General features: G+C 41.5%; 1 protein-coding gene across 9 annotated transcripts in view; it reads right to left on the bottom strand.

Moving 5' to 3' along the window:
* The window catches only part of KIAA1549 (KIAA1549 ortholog), a 142,659-nt gene extending 122,282 nt beyond the window's left edge, over positions 1-20,377 (bottom strand). For all 9 annotated transcript variants that reach the window (XR_012053578.1, XR_012053577.1, XR_012053579.1 and 6 more), the window contains exon 1: positions 19,779-20,377. Coding sequence is in view for 6 of the 9 variants with exons in the window: in XM_030263234.4 (XP_030119094.4) it covers positions 19,779-19,890 (112 nt within the window). In the remaining 3 variants the exon portion in view is untranslated. The remainder of the gene's footprint in view (positions 1-19,778) is intronic.
* Positions 20,378-26,429: the final 6,052 nt, after the last annotated feature.

Below are 26,429 nucleotides of genomic sequence, written 5' to 3'. Positions count from 1 at the left end.
CACAGCATACCTTTAAAGGTTTGTCAGGTTTTAAGTGACAATTAAGTATTGTCATTTCGAGAGAAACGTAAGGGACACAGACTTGTCTCAGTTTCTTCCACACTAGCAGTTTTTCTCATCAAACACTCCTATAAATGGCAGCATTTTTTTGTCAGACAATTCTTGTACATTAATGTATTTGGATGTGGGAGTGGAGCTTTTGAATAATTTTACTGAAATGGACCACTACCTATAGAAATGCAGGCTTTTAATTTAGTTTCAAGGGAACACAGATTCCTAGACAAACTGGTTTTGAAAATCCTATGTTTATTCTCTGTTCTTTCTTTTGTTGCTCTTCTTGTTCTATTTGCACCTTTATCTGCCATACCTTTTTCATGTCTGTCCTCTGCCCTCACCTCTCAGAACACAACCTTGTTCAATCACACCATCTTTCCCCTCTGACTTTTTACATTCTTGCCCAGCGTTCACATTTTCTGTCAACTAAAATAAAGGGCACCAGCAATAAAAAACACTTCAAGACACATTCATTTCTCCAAGGAAAAGCCATGAAAGTTGCCTCATTTTCATTCAGCTGGTCTTTTCCCCATTCACTGCTTTTCTTGGTCAACCAGTGCACCAAGTGAAATCTGATGTAAAACTGGCTTTGCAAACCTCCAGAAGCCATTACAGCAAAATTTTTCAACCATTACTTACCAATCTCCTGGGGAAGACCATAAAACAGCCACAGAAGCAAACTCAGAAGGGAAAAGCCTATCACCACCAACTTTTCCTAGCTACTGGAAGTCTACAAATCAAAGAGAGTCATAGCTCTGCTGCATATGGCCTGTAGAGCAGTAAGGATTTCTGAACATGGTAGAAATTCAGCAGTAAACAAATGAGCTGAACAAACACAAATGAGTTCAGCTAGCAAAGAGTAAATGAGCTTGGCTTGAAGGGTCCAGGTCAGATGATGCCATCTTCAGCACAGCAACTACAAGATGAACAGGACCTCTCCTCAGAACAGAACAGCAAGACCCTGTGCTACCATTTAACTTCGCAGAGACCTTAGAGGTCACAGCTGAAAACTACACAAAACCACTGAGATGTTGCTGTCCCCTCCAATCACAGATTAAAATGACAAATACTCCTGTTAAATGGCTAACAGAGCAATGAAGCAAGAGAGTCATTAAAATGATTGAGATTGTTCACCAGAGATATCAGCTTCCACAGCACTACACCAAATTATTTATTAATCAGTTTCCATTGCTAGAGAAGTGTCAGCTGAACTCCCTCCAGCCTCAACCCTCTGTGCACACTAACAGTTGCCAGTGTGCAAAATCTGCTTGCGAGTGGCCTTCTACAAATAATACTTGCCAGTAACATGTAAACATTTTTTTTTTCCAAGAAGTACTACAAATATTCCAAGCAAATTAAACCTTTGCTATTCAAGAGTCACTCAGTAAGGGAAGAACATGGTCTGGTCTACTCCCAGTTTTATTTCTAGAGCTACCTCTTACTTGTGGTGGCATACATCTCTGAGGAATTTCTTGTTTGGCGGAAAAGTTGACTCTGAGACTTCTTTCCATTTCATTCTTTCTTGTTGCCTCTCCATGGAAATTCAGAATATCATCCAAACAACCATCTGCTTCTACACCCACAGAACCCTTCCTAGCACGGGTACACAACAGTCTGTGTAACACCTCTACTCCTCTCTGGCACCTCCTGGCAGCCTGGGTGGTAGGGACAGAGCTCACCTCCAGCTCCACACTGCTGGCACCACCAGCTTCCATGCTGTGCCTTGTCACTCTCTAGAACACTGTTTGCTCCTGACAAACTCTTACATAAGCCAAAGTTTTATTTATCAAACTGCATGTTATGCTTCGACGTCATGTTCTGTAAGCTTAGTGCACTTCATGAGCATCTTGATATTTTTTGGTACACAAGTGAATGTTTCCAAACCACTAAAGATTTGCATCAATCTCCTTTAAATCCCAGCCAAGGGAAACAAACACAAGCAACATCACATGCTCTTGGTTGGAGCACGTTTTGCCATTTATTCCAATAGAAGGTGAGTGGAGTCAAAGGAAAGGAGAATTACATTCCATGCTACATGATTAGACTCCATAATGTCACTGTTTTACAGCACATAGCCAGAGGTTTTTAAGGACAGAATGTGACAATGTGATCTTCCATACCCATCTCTGGCCTAATTTGTTCATTAATCTTGCCTACATTAACTCTTGTTTCCAACACAGTACATTGCTCTACAGACAATTATTCCTCATTGTTACAAATTTTGTAACTCCCACTTTAACGTTCTTAAGCTTCAATTTCCCCTCACTGAAAATCTCTCCTATCGGTCCAAGAGCCCTTCCACTACAGAATTAATATTTTCCGCAACGCAGAAATTGAGTCACATCTCTATTGTCTCTAGAGCATGGTAACTAGGCTGCTATTTCTGACATTTTCACCTGGAAATATCCTTTCCAAAGCATCACAGGGACATTCTTTGAACCATTCCCACTTAGTCAATCAACATCCTTCCTGAGCAATTGACATTTGTAGCTACCACACAGGTGGGAAAACTTCCCAGCTTCCACTCATACATTTAAACTGTTTCCCCAACCATTCCACTGCACAGTCAGCTCCTTTTCAACAGCCCACCAAACTCTTCTTCCTCCTGATGCATTCTTCTCAAGCCCCACATGACTGGTTTTCAGAAGTTTTTGCCATCTTATCTATACAGAACGTCACTGATTATCTCTAGAGAAACCCGTCAGGTCTCCCTGTGCTATTGATATAAAAACCTACCCACAAAAACAATCAAAATGCAATTTCCTACACATATTTTATTCAAAATATTAGTGAACAAAGCCTGGTATAACATGCTGATGACCGTTCCATTGCATCTTTAAACAAATGGCTTTAATAAGCTTTTTAATCTAACGCTAATACCTTATCACAACAGATGTACCTTTGTGGAGAACACTTTTAAGGACTCAGCTCCCACAGGACATGTTATTCCCAACTCCTAACATCTCTGCAATCCAGAAAGTCACCTCACGTCTCTCTCACACTGCCAGACAAACCAACATCTCTGATACACTTAATGAACCCTAAACTAGCAACATCTCTCTCATGTTTGCAAGTGGTGTCCTACATTTATCATGCACTGACCTGGTACCTTGTGTGATAGTTTGTAATAGTTCATGACAGAACTGCAGCAACGCTGTGGAAAAGACAATGCACAGAACACAACCTGTAAAATGCTACCCAAGGATTAATCTCACAGAAACTGGTGGAGCTGCAATAGTAGGTCTTTTCATAGTTGTAGGACAAGAGGATATACTCAAAATATTAAATTGTTCATTCATTAAGCTAAGCTACAACTTCATTACAAATGCAGATGCCATTATAAGCTAAAAACTGAATGCTCCTGTCCCCATAGCTGAAGAATTAAAGGGGAAACATATTCAGTAATGTTTCTCACTATCAATAATCCAGTTGTGGTAAATGAAAATGTCTGTGGTGTCTTTCATTAAACATAGTTAACAACTGCTCCTCACAGCAAATATCAAATTGCATAATGCCAACAGAGAGCTGCACAGGATTCCTTCCCTCTCCTCACCATCGTTTTATTCTATCAACTTCTGTTACTGGGGAATAAAATCACTTAAATAGAGTTTTAAACAAGTTAGGAAAGAAGAAAAAAAAAAAAAAAAAAGGACCTTTCCTCTGATACTAGGGATTTAAAATAGTCCAAAACATTTTTTAATCCTACTTTAATGCCAACATTCAAGCGTTATCCATGCACTTTCTAGAAAGTTAAGCCAATCAACAAAATGTTTAATTTCCTATGCCCTTCCTCCCCTCTTATCCAGTACATTTCCAGGTTTAACAAGCTAGAGGATTTTAGAAACATTGCTTTCTCCCCTTCATCAAGAAGCATTCCACTACATGCACCAGATATATTCAAGACAAGTAAGATCCAGTTAAATAAAGACATTAGACCTCTGCATGGAAGACTGTTTCCAAGGGCTCTAAGCTGGATAATATACTGGAGATTATTTCATTTTAAGTATTTATGAGGTAAATTGCATTTCTTGGAGTGTTAATCTCATCATAAACTGAAGTATATGTAAAGTGAAAGAAACTTTTGTATTTAACCAAGCCAAAATTACACTCTTAAGACATTAAGCCTCTAAAATGTAGCCTCTGGTTATCAAACACCACTAGTATGTCAGTGTCTGTGTTGTGGGTGCAATAAAGTGATGGTGCTGAAAGAAGAATAAAGTTTATCTAAGAAGTCAGCACCTGTGTATTTGACTCAAGCTAGGTCTAGGAAGAAGAAAAACCTGTATATTAAAAGATAAGCTATTGATACCATTTTTCTAGCAAACATCTGGGACATCTTGCAGCATTCTTACTTTCATGCCTGCTCTGTAGAACTCAAGTGACTGATGAGAAGCAGTTCACTACATTAAGCTTGTGCCACAGTTTCCTTACAGGAGCCCAGTAAATCTGCATGTAAATTCTTATCCCTTGCTCAATTGTGTGTCATACACCACTATTTCTACAACAGGCAACATGCTATGTATTAACAAAAATTTTTAAAAGCTATGAACATCTGAATATTCACTACAGTACCACTTCTCAGCAAAGACACTTTTCGGTATTTCCTTTAGTGCAAAAAAAGTTTCAGTGAAGTCCATCTAACCTGCAAAAATGTAATAAAACCTGGCATTTCCAACACTTGCAGTTTTCTTTAAAATGTCAGCACGTTCAGATTTGTATGGTGCTCTTGAGCCTTCTGGGTTGTTTTTTTGATTTTCCTCCTTTCTCTGCATGGGATGAGGAAACTGAGAGAACTTGTCAGTTCCCAAACTGGTTTACATAAACCAGCCCTAATTAGAGCCTAAATCTGCTGGAGTCAGCATCATGAGAGATCTCCACATTTCCCTGAGTATCGCTAAGACTACACCACCAGACGGTACGGACAGAGAAGCACCTATTACTGATCTTCAAATAGTTATTGAACAGAACTCATGAAAATTCTCAGTGTAAATGAAATGAAATTTGACTGAGATTCTATGTTGAAACATATATCTTTGGAAAATTATCTGGCATTAGCTCTTAGTGGTAGCACAAAATATTAGCATTGAAGCTAACTATGGAAAACAGCAAAAGGTCTAAAACTTCTACACCGTAATGAGGGACATGTCAGGAAGCCTGTTTTTCAAAGAAAGTCTATTCCGGCAAAAACCGTCCTCCTCCATTTTAGGACCACTGAGAGTTGCAATCGTGATTTTTTTTCAATTGGGTGCCAGAGATGCTTTAGAATTTTTAACATTTTACATCCATGTGATGATATTTAAATCACTATAGTGAAACCACAAAGGCAATACTTCCAGTTTCACACAAGTCTCTCAAGTGACCTACAATATGCACTGCCTCAAATAAATCACTTTTATTAGTTTTTCTCTGGTGAGGCTCCCTCTCCCCAAGATACTCTTCCATCTCTAAGACAACATGCAAATTAAACAATATACTGAGTTTTGTATCATTTGGCTTTAAAAAGACCACAAAGACAAAAATAAAAACCATTTACATTGTAGTAAGCAATATGATGGCTTATCCTTTTCTCCACAGTATTTCAGTATTCTTTTCTGCTCCCAACCCTCCACACTATCACAACCTTCAGGAAGACTCATGCATTTTCTGTTGTAAAATACATTAGTTTCCATCAAAAGGGGCTGAGAACTGACATGCCATCATGCTGCCTGTCAGTGTTCTTGCTGCCCCACTCAATTAATTCAACTCTTCTGCTCACAGGAAAGTTGCCACAAGCAGCCACTGCCAGCAAGATCCTGCTGAAAAAACTGCAAAAGTCTGCTGGAATTGTTGAGCGTGTTCATTACAAAATATTTTGTCTCCACTATTGACAGTGTTTTCTAATCCTGTCTCTCACATGGTAACATTGAGTCAGGCAGGAAAACAAACACTTCCACTACCTACTTAAAGCTGAAGCTCACTAATTGTAGTCTTGCTCTCTTGGATGATGCAGAAAACATCTTAAGCAGTAGTAGGCAGACAGCATGATTTATGACAGAACACCTGATTTCAGTCAATGCTAGAGCTTTACCATTTCATATTGGGTCACCCAAACCTGCACTCCCAATATTTTCTTGTTTTTCACATGGTCCTGGAAAGCCTCGCTTGCTGAATTAGGAGCACTGAGATCTCTGAAGATGCGTTGGATTCACCTCAGAACACCCAGGCACGCCTTTGCTGCCCTACTGACAAGCTTGGCTCGTTAGACCAGAACAAATTTCTAGCAATGGCCTGATCTGCACACACAGTAATACAGGTGTAACTACAAGGTGGTTTCCTTTAGGACAACTGAGTGAACAGAAATAGAACAGAGCCAAAAATGCAAGAGCAGCACTGGTTTAGCCAGTAGCCCAGCCAGCCCTCCAGGAGCACAAGGCAGGAGCAGTGCTCCTGCTCAGGGCAGCAAGCAGATGGAGGGAAGCTGAGCACTTTGGCAAAGCTCTGGGCCTGTGAGGCTACACAGGGAGAGCACATGCAGAAACAGTGTGAAGAAAGGAACTGTCACACGGGGACTGAACAGTAAATAATTCTCAGGCTAGGGCAAGTGCTGAGGCCAGGACTAAAACAGAAGGCATCAACTGTAAAAAAGGATGCACTAAAATGCATTAGCAGCAACACTGGCTCTCTATACCTGTCAGCTGGAAAAGGGGAAATTCTTCACCTAGACAATTTATGGAGCTTAACTTTTCTATACAAATTATAATATGACTGAGGGCCAAGAAGACATTTTAATTCAATCATTGTTTCCTTAAAGAGAAAAATTTTACTATGTACTCTGAGTTGAACAATGATCCGCTTTCCTTTCAGCTGGTAAAACTTCCAGAATGACCAACAACTCATAAGAATTACTAGCAAGTAATGCACTTCAAACGAGAAAGGAGCTGCTGCTAAAATTAAGGATTCTCAATAGGTGAGGCTGTTAAAGATCAAGCAAGTTCAAATTCAGAAGCTGCTCCTAAACAAATTCTTTCCAGAGTAGAAGAGAGCCGTGGTGCCATTCTGTCAGTGGAAGCTGTGTTTTGAAAGGCTCTTGCCACTCCCTTCTGTCCCCTGATACTCATTGCTACACTCAGAGGTGCCAATACAATTGTTTGCATGACTGCACTCTACTAAGGGTTTGTAGAACTATCCCATTTAAAGAGGAAAAGGCAAAACGAAAACAGTAAAAATATCACAATAAATTACTTTAGAACAAATATAGCCTATACAAAAATCATACACAAAAAAGTACTGATGAGGCAACTTAAGGCAGAAGTAACAGAAATATCTTAGATTGAATCATTCATGTCTGGCAAGAGACTACACTCCTCCTTCTTCCTCCTCCCCTTTTTTCCAAGTATTCCCTTCCCCAAGAAGAAAAATACCCCACCCATGCCTAACAAATTCTACTGTTAAGAGCCTGGAAGAAGTACACAGAATGCAGAAACCAACAGAAGATGGAATCGGGTTATTTTTCCTGGTCTTCAGTAAGAGGTAAAATGGAACTCCCTGCAAGTTTCACTCTAAGACACAAGATGTAGCAAATAGGATAGAATGTATGGGCGAAAATAAAAACAGCAAAAGCAGAGAGGGGAATGTTTGCTCAAAAAAACATCCCATAAAAAGATTTTCTTCTCAAAAAAAAAAAAAAAAAAAAAAGCTATTTAGGTTTACTATACTGGTTAGAAGAAACCATATTACCATGTTTATGTAGCAAAATCTCCTGGTCTTATGTCTCTATTTGAATAGGCACATTTTATGACAATTCAACATTCCGTACAAACATAAAACATTGCTATGAAACTAGGCTGAGCTCAAAATACTTGCTTTGACTATTATTGCTGTGTCTTCTGGTTAAATATACATAACACCTGCTGTAATGTGTAAATACAGAGGAAAATCTAGAGGGTTCACTTGTTTAAAATAGAAATTGATTGCTTCATGAACAGCCCACTTAGCAAAGCAAGATTTTTATTTAGAAATGCATCATTTTCCATAAACACTAACAGAGAATAGTATGAGGAAGCCTGCAAGATTTTTTGGATGGCAAACAGACTGTTGACATGACCATCAGAGACCACATCATCACAAGTCATGCTACTTTTAACTCAATTACACGGCCACTGAACAATTTCTGTATGAACATAAGTGCTTAATTAAAAATAAAATACACTGAGCATGTCCTTTTCAACTGCTCAATATAAAAAATAGTCCACACATTCAGGAAAAACCCCACCTGTTCCCCCATGAGACTATGAACAGTTTGAGACATGCACAACATTTATTGTTAATAACATATTCCATTGGCTTTAACAGTCTTTCATGAAAGCAAATCAGAAAAAAAAAAACCCCAACTAAGTGTTCTTTAAAATATTTTGGTTTCAAACAAAATTCCTACTTCAATATTTTCCACCTAGCTTGAGATAACAGAGCTCCAGTTTAAAGGCTCTACATTCTTCAGACTGGAAAAGAAATTCCCGCCTCAACAGTTTTGAAGCAGTAAGGGATCCAATCCCAGAAGTTACAAAGGATACAATAATGCCATTTCTCTTACACTGTAGAAACAAATCAGGAAGCATCAACAAGCTTATGATCCTACAAAGTTTCCAAGCAAGATGAACCACACTAAAGTTAGCACAATAAATAAATAAATAAATAAATGGTTTTAGAGATAGTCCAAATGGGAGCTTTAGTCACTGGGGTACCCCATCTCATGAACTCCACGTGGTTCCCTGTTTTTTCCTGCTGACAGACTGTGTTCATGCTCCTTCCCGCTGCACTAAAAGAAACTTAAGAAAGGCACTGTAGAATTACCAGAGTAAACTGCTATCAGGTTACTACTGAGGCAGCTCCCAAGGTGAGCACAATAGAAACAGAATTTGAGACAGCACTTCCAATTAAACTTTGGGAGAGTTCATACAGCCAAACTAACACAGATAGGCTTCAGCCTGTATGCACTGTTCAGTCATGAAAATAAACTACCTGACTGAATATTTTCCCTTATCTCCCATGGGAGGGGGGGCAAAAACAAACAAACCAAAACACCCACGTTAATGCATTATGAGCATAACCCAGCACTACATGCCTCAGCCTAGATGAGTGTTTCACAAACACCCACTGGTTTGGGTGGTTGCTTTCCCTGTCTATGACAAACTATACTTAACATGCACCTGTGCTTTTCACCTATCCTCCTACAAATAATTCTGTCCACAAGAATTGATCTGAAACACTGTGAGGAATCCAAATAGCTGCTGTTTTTTTTAATTCATTACTTTCATCCTACTAGTAATATTCTCAATTTTTCCAGCTCTCTCAGAACTAAAAATATCAATGAAATCTCAGAATACATTTTCATAAACCCCAAGTCCACTAATTCATTAGAAATGTAATTTCTGGTTATGAGAAATGGAAGTAGGACCTGTAAGTATTCAATTAATTCAGCATACTTGGCTTCATAAAGCGTATTGACTCTTGCACCTGCATTTGGAAGACGTGAAATACTTCTGCTTTTGAAAATACCTAGAAAGCTATTTAACATTGTATTTACAGAGAACAAGTTAGGTGTGGCCTCCAAGGTTGATACTATTTAGGAATGAAGGAAAGTACTGGGGAATATTTCTGAAATATCTTACCTAAGTCACGTAGATGTTTTTACTGAATATTTGATCCAACATAAGGCTGCATTCTATTATTCAGTGACTGAGTTTTATTTCCAAATATAAAAGAATACAACAATTCTAAATTGTTAGTGCAGTTTCACATATCAACACCATGTTTCAATGATGGCTTTGGCTCATTAAAAAAATACATCAAAACTGTCATTTGAGTGTTATTTTAGAAAAAACCTGAATTAACCTCTTCAAGGTTTCTAGGCCTATCTTCACCTGATTTCTCTGCTTAAAGTTTATACATGGTAAACAGCAGCAGTAAATACTAAAGAATTACAAAATAGGTCAGTATAGAAACTATATTCAGTTTTGTTTCTAAGTTTCTAATACTCCCAGGATATTAAGAAGATTATACCTTCAAGTGACACCGTCTGCTTGGAATCCAGTCAATTCAAAAAGAAAGAAACTGGATTTACTTTCATTTCACATTCCTCAGTTTTCCTAATCCTTCTGACAAATTTTACAGTTTTAAGAACATGGTTGTGGTAGAAGCAGCAAAGTAACTATTCACAGAGGTAAACAAAGTAAACAGACAAATACAATTTATTTTCTTGAAACTTCCTTGCTTTTATTAATATTGGATAAAATATTTCTTGAGTAAACTTTGATTACCTTGTTGATAAGCATTTACATAAATTTTTTTTAACCAAGTTACTATAAAAAGCACATGCACTCTGGAAAGACAAAGGAAAATTATCTTTTTTTGTTCTTTCAGAATGGAACAAATTACATCTTCTAAAAATTGAATGTCAATGGCTGGAAGCCCAAATCTGTTTCATCCTTCACCACAAGCACAGGAAGTAAGGTCACTGACAGATTTTAATTGAAAACATCTTCAAACCAGACTTCTGCTCTAGATCAGGATTTTGTTCTGTGACGTCCAATTTCTATCCTAATATATCATACAAGCTAGTCCCAATTCAGCAGCAGCTCCAGTTTTAAATACAGCCACACTGGAGAAGTTACCCAACCAGAATCCAGTGTAGCTGACAAACAATGTCTGCCTCCCATTCGAAAAGTAACCTGATACTAGCCCAGAGGGTCTGCTACATAAATGCTTGGAGCTTTGTCTCCAAGTAATGCTCAGCTGTATCCTTGTGCCTTTGTGGTTGAGCAGTGCTCACTGCAATCTGCATACATGAGGAGGAATTTATTTACAGGAGAATTACCAGCCACAGGAAAAGGTGAGACAGGCTCAACATCTAATCAAGTTCACACCCAACTAGAAGAATAAATCCTCCCTCCACCACCCTGCAGTATCAAACAGCTGGCTTTAAAGGAGGAAAGAATTTTACTTAGAGACTCTCCACAAACCAGCTCAGTACACTACTGGCTGGGGAGCAAAAAAGGGAGAGCCTTCTTTTCTTTTAAGAATTCATAACAGTTTAATTTTCTTATTCCATATCAAAGGATTCAGTAGGAAATTAAATCCAAGAGGGTGTGAATTAAGAAAAAAGAGGCTGAAAACAAATCTGCAAATTGTATCAATACTACTTAAGAAAAAAAATCTTTACCTGTACTATCTACCTGTACTATGTGACCATTTATTTTCAGGTGCACTTAGAGTTCTTGAATCTATCTTACAAGAGTTTTCTGTTAAAACTGAGGCCAGCTACCCGTTTAGATAATGCCCTTCTCCACAGCTCTAAGGCAAGCTCTACAGTGAGGATGCTCAAGTCAGATATTCAGGGCAGCCACAAAAACCCCTCCAAATCTGCAATATCAAGCAGCCATCCTCTTACCACAAGACATCCCAACTCAGCCTTCCATTATCAATACCCTAATCTGTATTCCAAATTTCACCCACTCCTACCACAGCCCCAACCCAGTGTCGTCTCTCCTGTTCCTTATTTCAGTATCCTCCTGACCAAAGTTCATATCCACCCTTGCTCTCACCCTGCCACACCAACAGATTTCAGTCGGAGGGCACTAAGACAGCTCCACACTGCCTTAACTGTCCAGAAAAGCTTTGTCAGACCACAGGCATTGCAGAGCTGAGAACTGCACACACCTCAGCCAAGCCCAGCAAGCTCACAGCTCTGGCCAGGACACCCCTGCTGCTATCCTAGCAGCTGCTGCCCAGTCAGGACACCAGGTGGAGACCCAATGTCCTCACCTACTGAAGAACTAAAGATTTGTCTTCTCCCTTTGACACAGACCCACAGATGGCAGCACACAGAACGTGGCAACTGAAAGATTTGGTGCCATTTATTTGCCCAGTGTCCCAACTGTTTTGCATCACTTAGCTCCTCTTGCTTGCACCATCACTCCCTTTGCTAAAGATAAGGGAAATCTGTGCCAAGGTAAAGAAGTTCCCAGCTTGACCAACTACACATTTCATAGAAATAGCAATAAAGTGTTTTGAGCTCAGTACTGCCTCTCTCTATCCCACCTCTGAGATACAAAAATGCTAGTAATAATTCAGTTAGACATGCAGACTCACATCCATACCACTTACTTGTAGCTGTTGTCTCAGTGATAATCTCTCAATGATGCAGCATTCTAAAACGTTTCACAAACTGAACTTGATGGAGAGCGACTTACAAAGTTAGTGTTCATCCTGCCTGTTAGTACCATGGATAAAAACACTATAACAAGGATTACAAAATGTTCTCTGAAACCTTAAAAAATGCTAATCCTAAAAATCAACCAGCATAAAAACCACAGATCATTTCTTCACTTGATCAGAACACCAAACTTCTCAGTAATGAATAATATTAGTCGTAATGCTGCAGTCAGCACATAAATAATATTATTTATTTGTTATTTATTATTTGTAGTATCTCACATAAACAGAGCTGCAAAATATTTCATATCACCGTTGCAATCCTCTCGATCATGCTGCAATCTCATCTGTCAACTCCAGTGACACATTACATTATTGCCCCAAACCATGCAATTCATGGTTTCATTATCCCCACTGTTAAAAAGATCAGCAGTTAGAAAACCTGTCTTGTTCACTTGAATACAAGTCTTCTTTTCTTCCTCAACATAAACAACTATTTATTACATTTCCCTTTATGTTTAATATTTTATATGTTTGAATAAAGTCCTGTCCACCTGGCATTTTTTCTGGATCAGACATTCAGTCCCAGTAGTTCTGTGAACTGAACTGGCTCTAGTAGCTTGTCTCTTCCTTGAAGGAGAAGACCCTTTACCAGACACAGCATTCTAGCTGGAGCTCTTCTGCTGCTGAAGAAAACAAATGAGTTATTACACAGGATATGCCCAGTTCAAAATCAATGTGTTCACAAGGCCCAGTACTACTGGGATCATGCTGAATCCCACTCTGTCCACGATCCCTGATAGACACCAGGCCCCTCAATACAACACTACTACATTGTCTAGTCCCCATCCTAGAGCTATTCAGGTTTTCAAGTCCTTAAGTATGGCACTATTATGAATGTTCCTCACTGAAAAGCATGGATTTCAGGCCCTTGATTTACTGTATTTCCACCATTCCTTCCTCCTCTTCCCCCTACTTGCAGGTGAAATTTAGCCTCTTATCTATTTCAATCCACAAGACCTGACATGCTGTCTTGACCACATGGCTGAAGCTAAATCAAAATTTTATATAGTATATTAATTCACAGAAGAGAAGCCTCTCTAAATCAGAGGGGAGAATGGAAAAGGACTAAAAAGATTAGAAAACAGTTTCCACATGAAGAGCAAACAAGTAGGGGATATAAACTGAAACTGATAAAACTGAAAGTGAGCAAACATCAATAAGCATGATTTCTTTTAAAGAACTTTGATTTATAAAAAACCCCAACATCAAAATCCTACTGAATTGACTAGTTAACTCACAAAGAAAGTCTTAGTATGGTAAATACATCATGTTACACCACCACCTGTTACTTTTTATTTGCTTAGAACTAGTTTATTTCTTATACTTGTTTTCTGTTGAGTCAAGCTCTGCAGAATGGTTTATCATCTACTGGATCTTTACTGTTCTCAAGACAAAATTCTGCCTTTCTGACCAACTTTTTTTTGCTCACTGTTATTGCATCTGGACATTTCTTAGGATCTTGAAAATCAAATGAGGAACTGATTTCCCATTTGAAAATGAGAAATCATGTTTTACAAATGGCAAAACTAAGAAACAAGGTCAAATTCTGAGAGCCTAATTTGAAACATTAATTAGTATTTAGAATTTCAGACACAACATCTATTTAAGAATAGCTTCCTCTGACTTCTTTGGCAGCTGGAAGCACTCAGCATTTCTGCAACACAGATCCCAGAAATCTGACATCCAGTAAATGAGGAACACACACAGCTAGTGACCACCTGTGGAAAGCCTGGTTTAAGCAACTTGAGCATCACTGAAACTCTGCAACAGCAACACAACTCAACTGTCTAGGACAGCATTTAATCACATAAACAGCAAAACCTCTATTCAAACTTCCCTGTCCCTCCCTTCATGTCACACCACAAACATCTGCTACAAAAGGAGCAAGAGTCCTGCAGATAACTTCATTTGCTATCCGGTTCCCATTTTTCCCCAGAGCAGGATCAGTCACTAAGCACAATGATGATCCTATCTGCCTGTAGGCGTGTGCAGGTGCCTCTGTAGCTATAAATATTATCTGTATGGATACACACTTTGTGACCATAGCCGTACAACAGCTTGCAGGTACAGAAGTTTAAAACTATATGGGTTAATGGGTTATTTTAATGTCAATATTTCCAACTTGCTGATTTTTGTCTCTGCAGTTTTTATATGCCACTACAATTTTGGAGGAATTTTTCCAGTTCTTAAAACAAACTTACAAAAACACTTCTGTCACAAGGCTGATTCATGCACATTCATGAAATGTTCCAAGGAGCAGCAGCAGATTATCATGCTTCTGGTTAAGAGGAGAAAAGGACCAACACTCTGAAGTCCTGAATTTTGTGTCAAATTCTTAAGAAGTGTCCCAGAGCAGCAGGCACACATTTTCCCATTCCTAAATTGCAAGCTTGATGCTTTTGGTCCTATCTCCTCCAGTCTTATCCCAGTCCCTTGTCTTCCCCACTTCTGATTCATCCTTTCAACACTATTTTTTAATGCTTATTTTCCTTTTATAAACTGAGTCCATCTGTGTTTCCCAGTGTGCTTATCCTGCTATCAAACTGTATTTCTTGCTTCACCTAGGATTAATTGCTGCAATGCAGTTCCCCTCATCTACAGACCTATTTTACACTCCTGACCTATTGTCCTGCGTCCTACTCCTTTGTGCCCTGCCAGTTCCAGTTTCCTTCATCTGACAAACACTCTTGCAGTTTGTGTCTCTTCCCCTCCTACAACTTCCAGGTTTCTGGACACATCTCATCAACAAGCTGAAGAGTGACTGGAAAGATCCTCAGACTCTTACTGCAAACTAAACCTAAGTCCCACGTTGGCTCCTTCTAAAGTCTTCTTCCTGTTTGCCCTCTTGGGCCTGATGCAATCAAAGGCCACCAGACAACAGTGCACCAGAAGGCAGATGCCAAAGACACCCTAAAGAAAATAAAACATTACACAGCAGAGACATGGCTTTAAGCACAAGGCAGGCAGGTGCCCAGTTCTCAGTCCTGAAACTCGGTCCAGTCCCATTTCTGGAGCTGTTTAGATGGACTTTCACAGCAAAGTCCAATTTTCACCTAACATTTTGGACTATGGGAAGAATACTGAGTACATCTGCCCAGGCAACACATATATTCCTGGTCAGTACTGACAGGTAGGTGAGGTCCCAGGAGAATAGTCCTTATTCAAGCTTCAGCTGACAAAAAAAAAAGTCATCTTCTCTAATGTAGCCATGTCTACCTAAATTCAGTCATTACAAGCTTTCAAAAGAGAAAAATCACTTTTGAAGCAAGAGTGGAGAAAACATCCCCTCAGAGCAGACAATCCAGCAAAGTTTAACTGCATTGCTCCAAAGCATAAGGGTATTAAAATTGCTCAGAATAGAAGCTTGCAGAATTCAAAGCAGAAGCCATTGTTTTCCTCTTGCCTCAACATCAGAAGTTGCTGAACTCTTTCAACTGATATTTTGCAAAGAAGAAAAAGCTTCAGCCCATAGCTAAATGCACACTTTACAAAATTTCAATTGAAATATTTAAGTTTTTTTTCAACTCCACTGTAAAGCAGAAATATCTCTAAGACACATCTTACAACATCTTACAGCTTAAGTAAGATCTAGCACAATCAGGTCCATTTTCCAATATTTATTTGAGCATTTTACATGCCATTAATTACACTGATGAATGAGTGATGTGAGTACTGATAGTCAGTTTTATCTTTTTTTCCCCTAATCTCATGTGTTGCCAAAAATAAAAAAGATACCATGAATGAATTGCTCTTACAAAGGGTTTTCCCTTAGTCTTCCCAAACAGCTGTCTCTAGTAACATTAACAGCTGAAAACACAGTACATATAGGGAGTGTCAATCAGATTTGTTATTGAGCTCATGTGTGTTTGATAATCACTGCAGAAAAGCATAGTAATATATGACTTCTCAAGAGCTAGAAAGGCATCATATTATGTAACTCCAGAGTGAAAAACTGTCCATACTTACAAGGACTCCATGAGAATGAGATTCTTCTACATGAGCCAAAATATAAATTGTCTACATAATGAAGTTTATTTTATGCTACCGTTTTTACTAAACTATGGGATTCCAAATTTAAAGGATAACCACTTCCTTACAGCTTTTTTTTCCCCTTATACCCAGCTTCCCAGGACACACTGTATTTAATAACTCTTATGCAATTAGCATTCATCATGCTGTATGCCACAACAGGCCAGGCTGGAGACACACTGGTACTTAAGGACATCATCCACAATAACTCTTACACAACCAGTGTTATTCATACTGTCTGCCACAATGGGCAGAGCTGCAGACTCTCTGGTAGTTTAGGACGTCAGCCACAAGCAGATTTACTTTCAAATGAAGGAAAGCCATGTCTCCCACAGCTGAAGTGAGACTGTATTATTAAGAAGTCTATTCTGCTTCACTTCTCTCCCAAGCAACTCCCACACATGCACACACATTCTGAATTGACAAGCAAGAACTAGGATGTCAGAACCTGTCATTTACCACAATCACCAGCTTCACAAGACAAAGATTTGTGCTGCAGCAAGAGTCACTGCTCTTTAATGTGCCCAGTTCCTGAGATCTATCCCCCAAGGTAGGTCAAAGCTATTAAAGCCTGCTTTGCTAAAGTCATGCTGTATTTCAAGTTCCAGCCCTGCCTGAGAAGTCTAAGACTTTGCTTCACAAAAAGCACTCACAAAACAGACAGCACTGAACAAAAAGCTGCACTGTCCACTAGCTTGTTTAGCATTTTTACTTCTTGAAAGAACATGCAAACAAAAAACACATTTCCTCTAGCAGGACTACAAGTGTAGCTTGTAGACATGAGGCTGACATAAATAAAGCTAGCACAGCATAGAAAGCAGTTACAAAGAGAATCCTCCAACCATATGGGTCTTCTGTGAAAATGAACTGGAAGCAAGCTTGACAAGCTCAACTGGCCACAAGAGATGTGATGCCAACTCAAGTGTTTGCAACAGACTAATGCAATTAAGTTGAATAAACAATATCCTGCAACTCTCCCATAAGACAGCTACATCTGATTCCTTGCTTGACCTTCACAACTTGCCTTTGGTCCCCGAGTCTCTGAGGAGACTCACTGCACAGAGATCTCCTCCCTGTCACGAAAACAGCACAGTGAGACAAGATAAATCCTCCTGATTGTCAGTGCAGGAGTTGTACAGATTGTGCAATGGAACAAAAGCAAAAACACAGCCTGTGCTGAGCAGCAAGACATTCAAATAGCCTGGCCAAGGCTCTGCTTCGTTGAGGTGCTCAAACACAAACCTACCTTCAGCACACTGGCATCCAACCACATACTAAGAGTTCAGCATCTGCTTAACTGGAGAAGCTGAAGCCCTGATTCAGCAACATGTGACTTATGTGGGAGCTGGATCAAGCATTCCAAAACCCAAGTTGTTTAACTACTAAGTTTTCTTAAGTATTGTCCTTGTTATTTCAACTGCAGTAAGTGGCCATTCCACTCTTACTGTATGCTCCTCCTGTGTATCTCAGAGCTGTAGGAGTTTGCTCTTGCTGTCCCTAGACTGGTCAAGACCATATGGCACTGAAAGGCAAATTAACTCCACCCTAGAGAGATTTACAAGAGTTGTAGATCTGTTGATCAGTTAAGCGAATGCTGCTCAAACCTACAGCATTTGGTCAGTACACAGCTCTTCTGTTTCACCCATTACACCATCAACACATTTCAAGACTCAAGACAAGATTTGGATAAAGACAGTGTTTTCTAAACCTTATGGGCCACAGAAGGAGAAATGAAACCCCTGTCATGCTTTTAAATAAAGCATTTCACCTTAACAAAAAAAAGAAAATATCCTTGTTCTCTTCAACCTGTAGACTTTAAACCTCTGCAACCAATGGACCATTTCTGAGATGGCAATAAAAAAGCATCCTCTGAAGAGCAAGTTTGCTCTTAGTATCCTCAAGTTCACTGCACATGATTCACATGCCCAGTGGAAACTGAAAACATAGAGGACGCTCAAATCAAAACAGCTTAAAGGCTCCTGCCCTAGACTAAGCAGGAAAGCATCGCTTTGGGCAAGATCTGCTGTCTTCCAGCAGCTCAAACGCTGGCCGAGTTACATAATTTTTCTACTGCTGTTCTTAAGTTCTTAAGTTATACAAGAATGCACAAGAATCACACAAATGTTTACAGAAATTCACAGCCATGTTTAATTAAAAGCTACTATGTATCAGAGAAACAAACAAGAGCCTCCACTGATTTATTATGAAAATACAAAAGAAACCCAGTCATTCTCAGAGGCAAGTAAATTTCCAACTTACAAAGCTAGTGCTTTGCCTTCTATTTGTATACAAAGCCTGATCTATTTAAGAAAAATCACTGAAATTTACTATGAAATATCAATTTTCATGTAGCTTGGAATGGAACATCTCTGTAGGCTAGGACGGGAGCTGGAAGAGAGCTTAACTTCCCTGAAAAGCTAACTAGTCACCTCCAAAACATGAACTACTTTCTGAAGTGGAATAAAAGATTATTATAAAGAGATAAGCATGTTTTATAACACCAAGGGTTCTTAAGCACCCAACAACAATCACTACAATTTCTGTGTTTAAACAAAAGAGTCAACACTAATTGGCCCACTTCATGAAACTGCAGCCTCTTATCACTTCTTGCCACTTATCAATAACTTTCTGATGCTGATAGAAATTTATAACTTTATACCTGTTATCTACCAAAATGAAAACCTAATCACAGCAAAACTGTACCTTTCCATGAAATGATAATTATTACTATTTTTTTTTTAAGTACTAAAGATGAACCAAGAAGTGCTATGGGACTAGAACCAAATGAGACATCTTTGTGATTAAACTGTCTGCTTAACTACAGACTAATTTTGATACTTAGAGCCACAAGAGAAAAGACAAGAGAAAAAAAAGGGGTCACCGATTCATGGTTTTTCCGAAACACCTACTGAATACACCACCCTCTGGAGCCCGAACCGTTCTCTCCACGCACAAGTCATGCCACGGCGGTGCTTGGAAAGTCGCATTGGGCTCCGAATGCCTCCTCACTGGAAAGGTGAAGGAGAGCCAGGCTGCCCTGCAGGTACCCCGCAGGTGCCACCGCAGCCCGACGCGGGGCACCTCCAGACGCCCCGGGCGCTGAGGCCACACCGCGCGGTGACCCCTGCCTGGCACAGGACACCCGACGAGCTGGAAACGCCGGGTGCCCCCTTTGTCCCCGCACCGCTTCTCCCCTTCTCTCCCGCGGGTCGGCTCCCAGCCGCGGAGCCCGGGGGCTGCCGCGGCCCCGCACCGGAGCGTTCGCGGTCTGGCTGCGAACAATGCGCGCCTTTTCTGGCGGAGCTCCCCGGCCGCGCCGCGCCGGCCCCCGCCCGCCGGCACCGCCGCATTGTTACCGGCGCTGCCGCCCCCCGCACCGCCCCGCTCCCGGCACGGTCCCGGGGCCCCGCACACCTGCCCCCGGGCCCTCTTTGTTCCCTTACCTGCGGCGGGAGAGCCCCGCAGCGCCGGCACGGCGAGCAGCAGCGGCAGCAGGGCGGGCAGCGCCGGCCGCCACCGCGCCGCGGCCACCACGAAGCGTGTCATCCCCTCCATGGCACGGCACGGCCCGGCCCGGCGTCAAGTCATCGCGGCGGTCCCCGCGTCCCCCCCCGCGGGGGGCTGGAAGGGCTGGGCGGGCTCGGCGGCTCCTCCCGGGCGCATCCACCGCCGGCGGGGCTGGGACGCCCGCGGACGGGAGGCCGCCGCAGCACCCACCCTTGCCCACGCCCACTCCGTGGGGAGCGCTCACGGGGGCAGCGCCGCGGCGCCTCCCAAGAGCCGCGGGGGGAGAGCGAGCGGTGCGGCTCGGCGCCCGGAGGGCAGGCGGAGGGCAGCCCGCGCACTGCGGGGTAGCGGGACTCCTCGGCGGGACGGCTACGGCCCGTCACGTTTGAGCAGGCGGTGGTGGCGGCCAGCCAGGACCCGACACCCGCTCGCTCCCCGCCCGCCGGCGACGCGCTGCCCCCGGCGGAACCCGGCGCGCGGCGGCGCGCACAGCCGGCCCGCCCGCCACCTGCGCGCTCCCGGCCGCGGCCGCGTCTGCGCGGGGGCGCGCCCGTCCCGCCCCCTCCGGCGGGGCGGTGGGAGCGGAGCGGGGGCGGGGCCGCGGGGGCGGCGCGGCTGCGGCTCCGCCCGGCGCCTCCCGCCCGCTGCGCCCGGGAGGGCGCTGGAAGTGCCCTGGGATGGCCGGTGGCCGCCGGCGCTGGAAGTGCCCTGGGATGGCCGGTGGCTGCCGCTGCCGGCTCCGGGAGCGGGTGCCCCTGCGCCCGCTGCTCCCTGGCTGCGCTCTCCCCGCGGCACAGCGAGGTTGGGAAGCCGCTAGTCCCGTCCGTCAGCCCTCAGAGCAGGCTGAGTGGTGCCTGGGGTCTCCCCCCAGGCGGGTGCGGAGTTTTGAGAGCTGGAACAGCAACGAACGTCCAGTGGGAAAGGGGAAGGGGCAGCAGTGAGGGTAGAGCTGTGTGGCAGCACATCCACGCAGCATGAGAGTGGCTCCAGGAGGCTGCAGGCATAAGGACCGGGGACCCTTTCACCGCAGGGTTTGTCCTGAGCCCGGCTCTCCTCAGGAGCAGGGGTGACTCCAGCTGTCAAAGAACCCCAGAATATACTGAGCTGGGAGGGGAGCCCTGCACAGGGCAGCCCGAAGAATCACACACACCATGTGCGTGGGAGCGTTGTCCTAACGCTTCTTCAGCTCTGTCAGGCTTGGGGCTGTGACCACTTCCCTGGGAAGCCATTCCACTGAATAACCACCTTCTGGGGGTAAAACGTTTTCCTAATATCTTGGCCAAATCTCTCCAACTCAGCTTCAGGCCATTCCCTCGGGTTTGTCACTGGTCACCAAAAAGAAATCAGTGCCTGCCACTGTGCTTCCCCCCATGAGGCACGTATAGAGAGTTATGAGGTCTCCTCTCAGTCTCCTCCAGGCTGAACTGACCAAGAAACCTCATCTGCTCCTTGTATGGCTTCCTCTCAAGGCCCTTCACCATATCCCTGGCCCTCCTTTGGATGATTTCTAATAGTTTTAGATTATTTTTTATATTGTGGTGCCCAAAACTGCACACAGGACTCAAGGTGAGGTTGCAGCAGAGCAGAGCAATCATCTCCATTGACTGGCCAGAGATGCTGTGCTAGATCCATCCCAGGACATGGATGGCTGTTTTGGCTGCCAGAGCACACAGGAGCACCAGCCAGGGACATCTGGGAAAAGATCCCACTACAGATTAGAGCTGGGCTCACGTATTTTTCAGCTGCACTCACAATTAACCAGGGTATTGGTTCATCTGGAACACATCCAGCGCAACAGAAACAACTCACTCCCAGAGATGGATGGAAAGAGAGAAGGATTCATTTTGCTGACATACGTAAAACAATGAGCTATACCTGTACCTCACACAATGAACATCACACCATAGTATCATTCCGCAAAGGAAAATAAAAGATGGTGATTCCTTGGCAATGGAAATAAGCAAAGCTGAAATCACATCAGCTAAAAATGTAGCTCAATATAGACACTGCAAGTAAAGAGGGGTGGGAAGTCTCAAAAAAACCCCCTGGTTTTACATTAGACATTTTCAGGATCAAAAAGTCCACAGAAGCCCTTTTATCAAAGGCAAACAACTATGATAAGTATTTCAGGCCTTCTAGCACAAGACTTATACTTTCATTCTAAAAGTCGTTCTTGGTCAGCAAGATATAATTTTCTTTCAATTTGTACAGTGGAGAGACATTTTACAGAATATTTCATGGGTGTTTACCATATATGTCTTCAATCTAAATTAAATATCTAGGGTATAAAATTGCATGCAAAGATGTTAAACATTGCAAAAAGGAGACCACAGTAGGACAAAACCCCCTCCGCCCCATAGTTTTTTAGATATCTAACAGAAAACTGAATGCAGAAAAACTTGCATCATGTCACCTTTTTCCCTTTTATCTGAGCAAATAAAATAAAAAAAAATCAGGACCTGAGGATTACTTCTGTTGCATTAACTTGCTGACAGACAGAAGAATGGCTTTGATATTCCTTTTAATTTACTAAAATCAGAACCCATTAGGACATAATTTTTTCTTTTCGACTTGCCAGTCCCTGAAAACAGCTCAGCTCTAAAGAGCACTCTAGCCTTTTGTTATAATTACATACCTACCATTTGTGGATACAAGCCATGTCAGGTACTTCATTGCTGCCATATCTTTCAGTTACTCTTGTCCTTCCTAACCTCTCCTGCAAATCTGCAGTGCAGACTAAACAATAGCCACCAAAAGCTTAAAAAACCCCACATCATTCCAAAATTACTTCATTGTAAGCAGCTGTGTGCATGCATGTTTGGCATTGAAGCATGCAGTCACATACTCTTTCAGTTTGCAAAATGTGGTTTTCTTTTTCTTTTAATAACCTAGCCCTCAGTAAGTGAACAGGAATCCATCTCTCCTTCAGATTCTGTGAGAGTTTTGTCAGTTAAGACCCTTGAAATACTTAATTACAAAACATATTTCAGACCCTAGCTATCACCTTCACCTAAAGATGCCACATCTCATTGTTGTCCTAACAATGCCTCTAGTAACAGAGCACATAATGCTGCCTTTAGTACATTTCAGATTGCCTGCAGATAATTTGTTTCACCAAAATCCAGAGGTAACTTTCCAGATGAAACTGTGAGACTTCTCTTACATTTCTAGGATGTCATCTATAATGAAATACTCTGCAACCACTAACTCATTCACTGTCTCACCTAACACGATTTCCTGCTCCAGTTCCCAGAGTTCAGTTCATGAGAATAATCTCCTTGTCTACTGTTTGGGTTCTTGTTCCCCAGTTTCTGTGTCTTTTGAGACCAAACTGGTATTTATGTTACTTTCCCACTTCCTAGGCCAATTTAAGAACTGTCACATTTCATTACATATTCTCTATTCCCTTGCTATTTCACACGTTCTAGCAGACACCTCCAAATTAAAGTCCTGTTGTTAAACAATGACCAGCATTGAAAGAGAAGCTGTGAGGCAGTTACCTGTTATGCTACAGTTCATTCTCTGGTTTGGGATGCTGTTTCCCAGAAAGTGTGAAAGAATTTCCCTAATCTCAGATGATCCTCTGTCCTGCTTAACCTCTTCTTTCACCAGAGCCATACTTTGGGGCAACACATTTGCAGTTGTAGGTCCTACTCCTCTTACTAATTGCATGAACTTTAGGATTTTTGTACTGTTGTTTAGTTTCTTTAATTTTTTGCAGTCCTGGAAAGCCACATCACTTGTGTCAACCTGATTGACATTTATTTCCCCCATTTGTCTTGATGAACCAGGGCAGGATTTATGCTCATGAACTTGGCATCTTTGTGGTAGCTGACTCCCGCTGATTTAAGACCAACCACCTTCTCTCCCTCTCTCGCATCTCCTTTTCACCTACTGCAGATGCACAGATAAAAGGTGCTACAGAATAAGCAGCAAGAACTTCACAAAGATATCCCTTGTTCAGATGACATGCTGGGATTTGTGGTGCAGGCTGTTTTTCCTTTCCCTTTGGAACAGCAAAAAAACCAAACCCAAAACACCTTACATGATTCTAAAAAGTATCTTAAGTCAAAAAATGGCAGTTAATTATATCAATATAAGCAAAACAAAACAAAAAAAATCCCCAAAGACCTACAGTAATCTGAAATAATAAGTCACATTTTCTTAGGACATTAAAACAGACCAGAAATAGTGGAACTTTGCAAACTCAAAAAGTGAAAGCAGCTATAATTTTAACTGTTTTACACTGCAACTTGCAAATGCATTTATCATAAGAAGCAACTGACTTGGAAAGTGAGAAATTCTTTCCTGTGGTATCCTGCTGTGATCCATGGTGATATGGAGCAAGATATGAGACATCCTGCTCTAGGGGAGAGCAGAAGCAATCTTTTCTAACAGTGTGACTTGCAAGGGTTATTTACTTACTGCTGAATGACTTCCCATTGCACATTCACCAGGAAGCTTTTGACATTACTGAGCTTTCCACTACAGCGACGGCTACTATGATTTATCACTGGGTCAAGGCTGAGGATGCAAAAAAAAAAAATCAAAGGCTGTGCAAAGCATGATTAGATTAATGATGACAGGCTTCACCTGCAAACTGAGAGTTTGTTTTGTGAAGGACATAAAAGAGGAAAAAAACCCCACAACATTTTGGATAGGAATCTTGGAAGTGAATACACGCAGAGAGACATTCAGAAGCTGCATCTCCAGCTATGGAAATGTGCACCCACACTGCAGTGATAGAAACAAGAGCGTCCTCAGAAGGCTCTTCTTGGAAGTGCTCACTTCTTGTTGCCTAGGTTTTTCTGGAAAGAAAGGTGTGAAATTAGACCCTCTTGCCAACCTGGAAGCGCTTTCCAATCACCTTGCTTTTTGTGGCAAATGTAATACCCAAATCCAGAAACTCAATTCTCAGAATTGCACATCAGAACCCTGGTTCAGAGACACTGAAGTGAATCAGAAATCATCTACATTATTTCCCATGGATACTGACAACTGCCCAGTAATTTAACTTCCAGTTATTTCTAGTTTGGGACTCAGTGACCAGAGCTAATGCTGATATATTTTCATTCTGTGAACAATATTTGTGTAAAAGACAACAGTTTTTTATTTCCTGCTCTTTTTCTGCTGCTGAAATTTGTGCAGAAATAGATTTTTGTGAATGTTTTCAATTTACTGAACATTTACATTTTTCAATTTACATTGAGAAAATATTTGAGGGCAGTGTTCTACCCTAGCTTTGTGAAGACCTTCAGAAAGTTTGTTGGACTATTCCAATGCACTCAGACATCTAGTTTTCTTACCAACATTTGTGTCTAAGGAGCAGAGAATGCTTTTCTTTTAATTAATGTTTTGCTTTCACTCTCTGCAAAGCTGTGCGCTATGGAAAGTCACATGGTACGTGACATAAAAAAGACTCAAACCATTTAGAGAACAATAGAGTTCAGTCTTACTGAACTTATGTTCTATTTCTGAATTCTTACACATTGCTTGATGCAAACCTGTCCTCTGGGTTACTTCTGCCCCTACACCTTCCTTTCAGCCAAGGAAGTACAGTAGCAGCAGCTGTTGGCACAGGAAGAAGAAAAAAACAGACTTTGAAACAGACTGGTTTTATTCTAGAAAGCCAATGAAAGTACTAGAAAGTATTTTTTCTAGGTTAAAAAGTGAAAGTGAAACAAACCAAACTTTCAAAGAGTATAAATGTTTGTATTTTGGTAGCTTTACAAGACTCTTCTACAGTCTCACGTTGTAGCAGTGTAAGAAGAGATATTGGGAACTGGCACCAGAAATGCCCATACAAATACCAGTAGCAAATAACAGATTCTCCCTATGTTAAAAGCAAAAAGGCAAAAGATGCATGTGTGCTCTGTTTTCAATACTGAATTTCTAAGCTGGAGAAATACACGAATATACAGAGGTAACTCTGAGAAATAGCTTTTCATTTTTAAAAAAGTAGGTGTCGTGTCTAATAAATGTCTTTCTTTCACATTTTGCGCTAAGAATTTCCCTGAGACGTTAGAGAGACTGCCCAAGTGCATCTCTGTTTTCTGACAGGCTCATCATCTTTTTGTAAATACCTCAGTCTGTCTATTTAGTTAAGATCCTGGACCTCTGGCATTGGGTTTGCAACATGTCCCTGATATACAGCTTCATACTACTCCTCCTAAGATTGGTTACTCTGATTACCTTCTCTGACTCCCTCACTTTCACTACCTGCCAAAACCTTTTATCTCAAATTCATGTCTCTTCAGTTTTCCAGACAAAATATGTTACAATAACAGGCTTAGTGTTCCTCCAGTGGAGGTATGTAGATGTCTGAACTGTTGATCTCTTTTCCTTCCTACCTCCAGACAACTTCACCCTGAACTATCCTAATTTGTTCATAATCTATCATTTTGTAACATACAGACACACCACATTCAGAAATTATTGCACCACAGATGTGTTTTGCTATATCAAACTATCCTTCATTCTTATTCATTGAGCAACTGCAAATAATTCCATCTCTCCTTAGCCAACTAACCCTGTTTAAAATAACACTGTAATTACAATAATGCTATAGAATTGATCATAACAACAAT

The sequence above is a fragment of the Taeniopygia guttata genome, chromosome 1A (assembly GCF_048771995.1).
Source record: "Taeniopygia guttata chromosome 1A, bTaeGut7.mat, whole genome shotgun sequence".
Taxonomy (NCBI): domain Eukaryota; kingdom Metazoa; phylum Chordata; class Aves; order Passeriformes; family Estrildidae; genus Taeniopygia; species Taeniopygia guttata.
The sequence above is the reverse complement of the archived record's forward strand: the minus strand, read 5'-3'. Positions and strand labels throughout refer to the sequence as shown.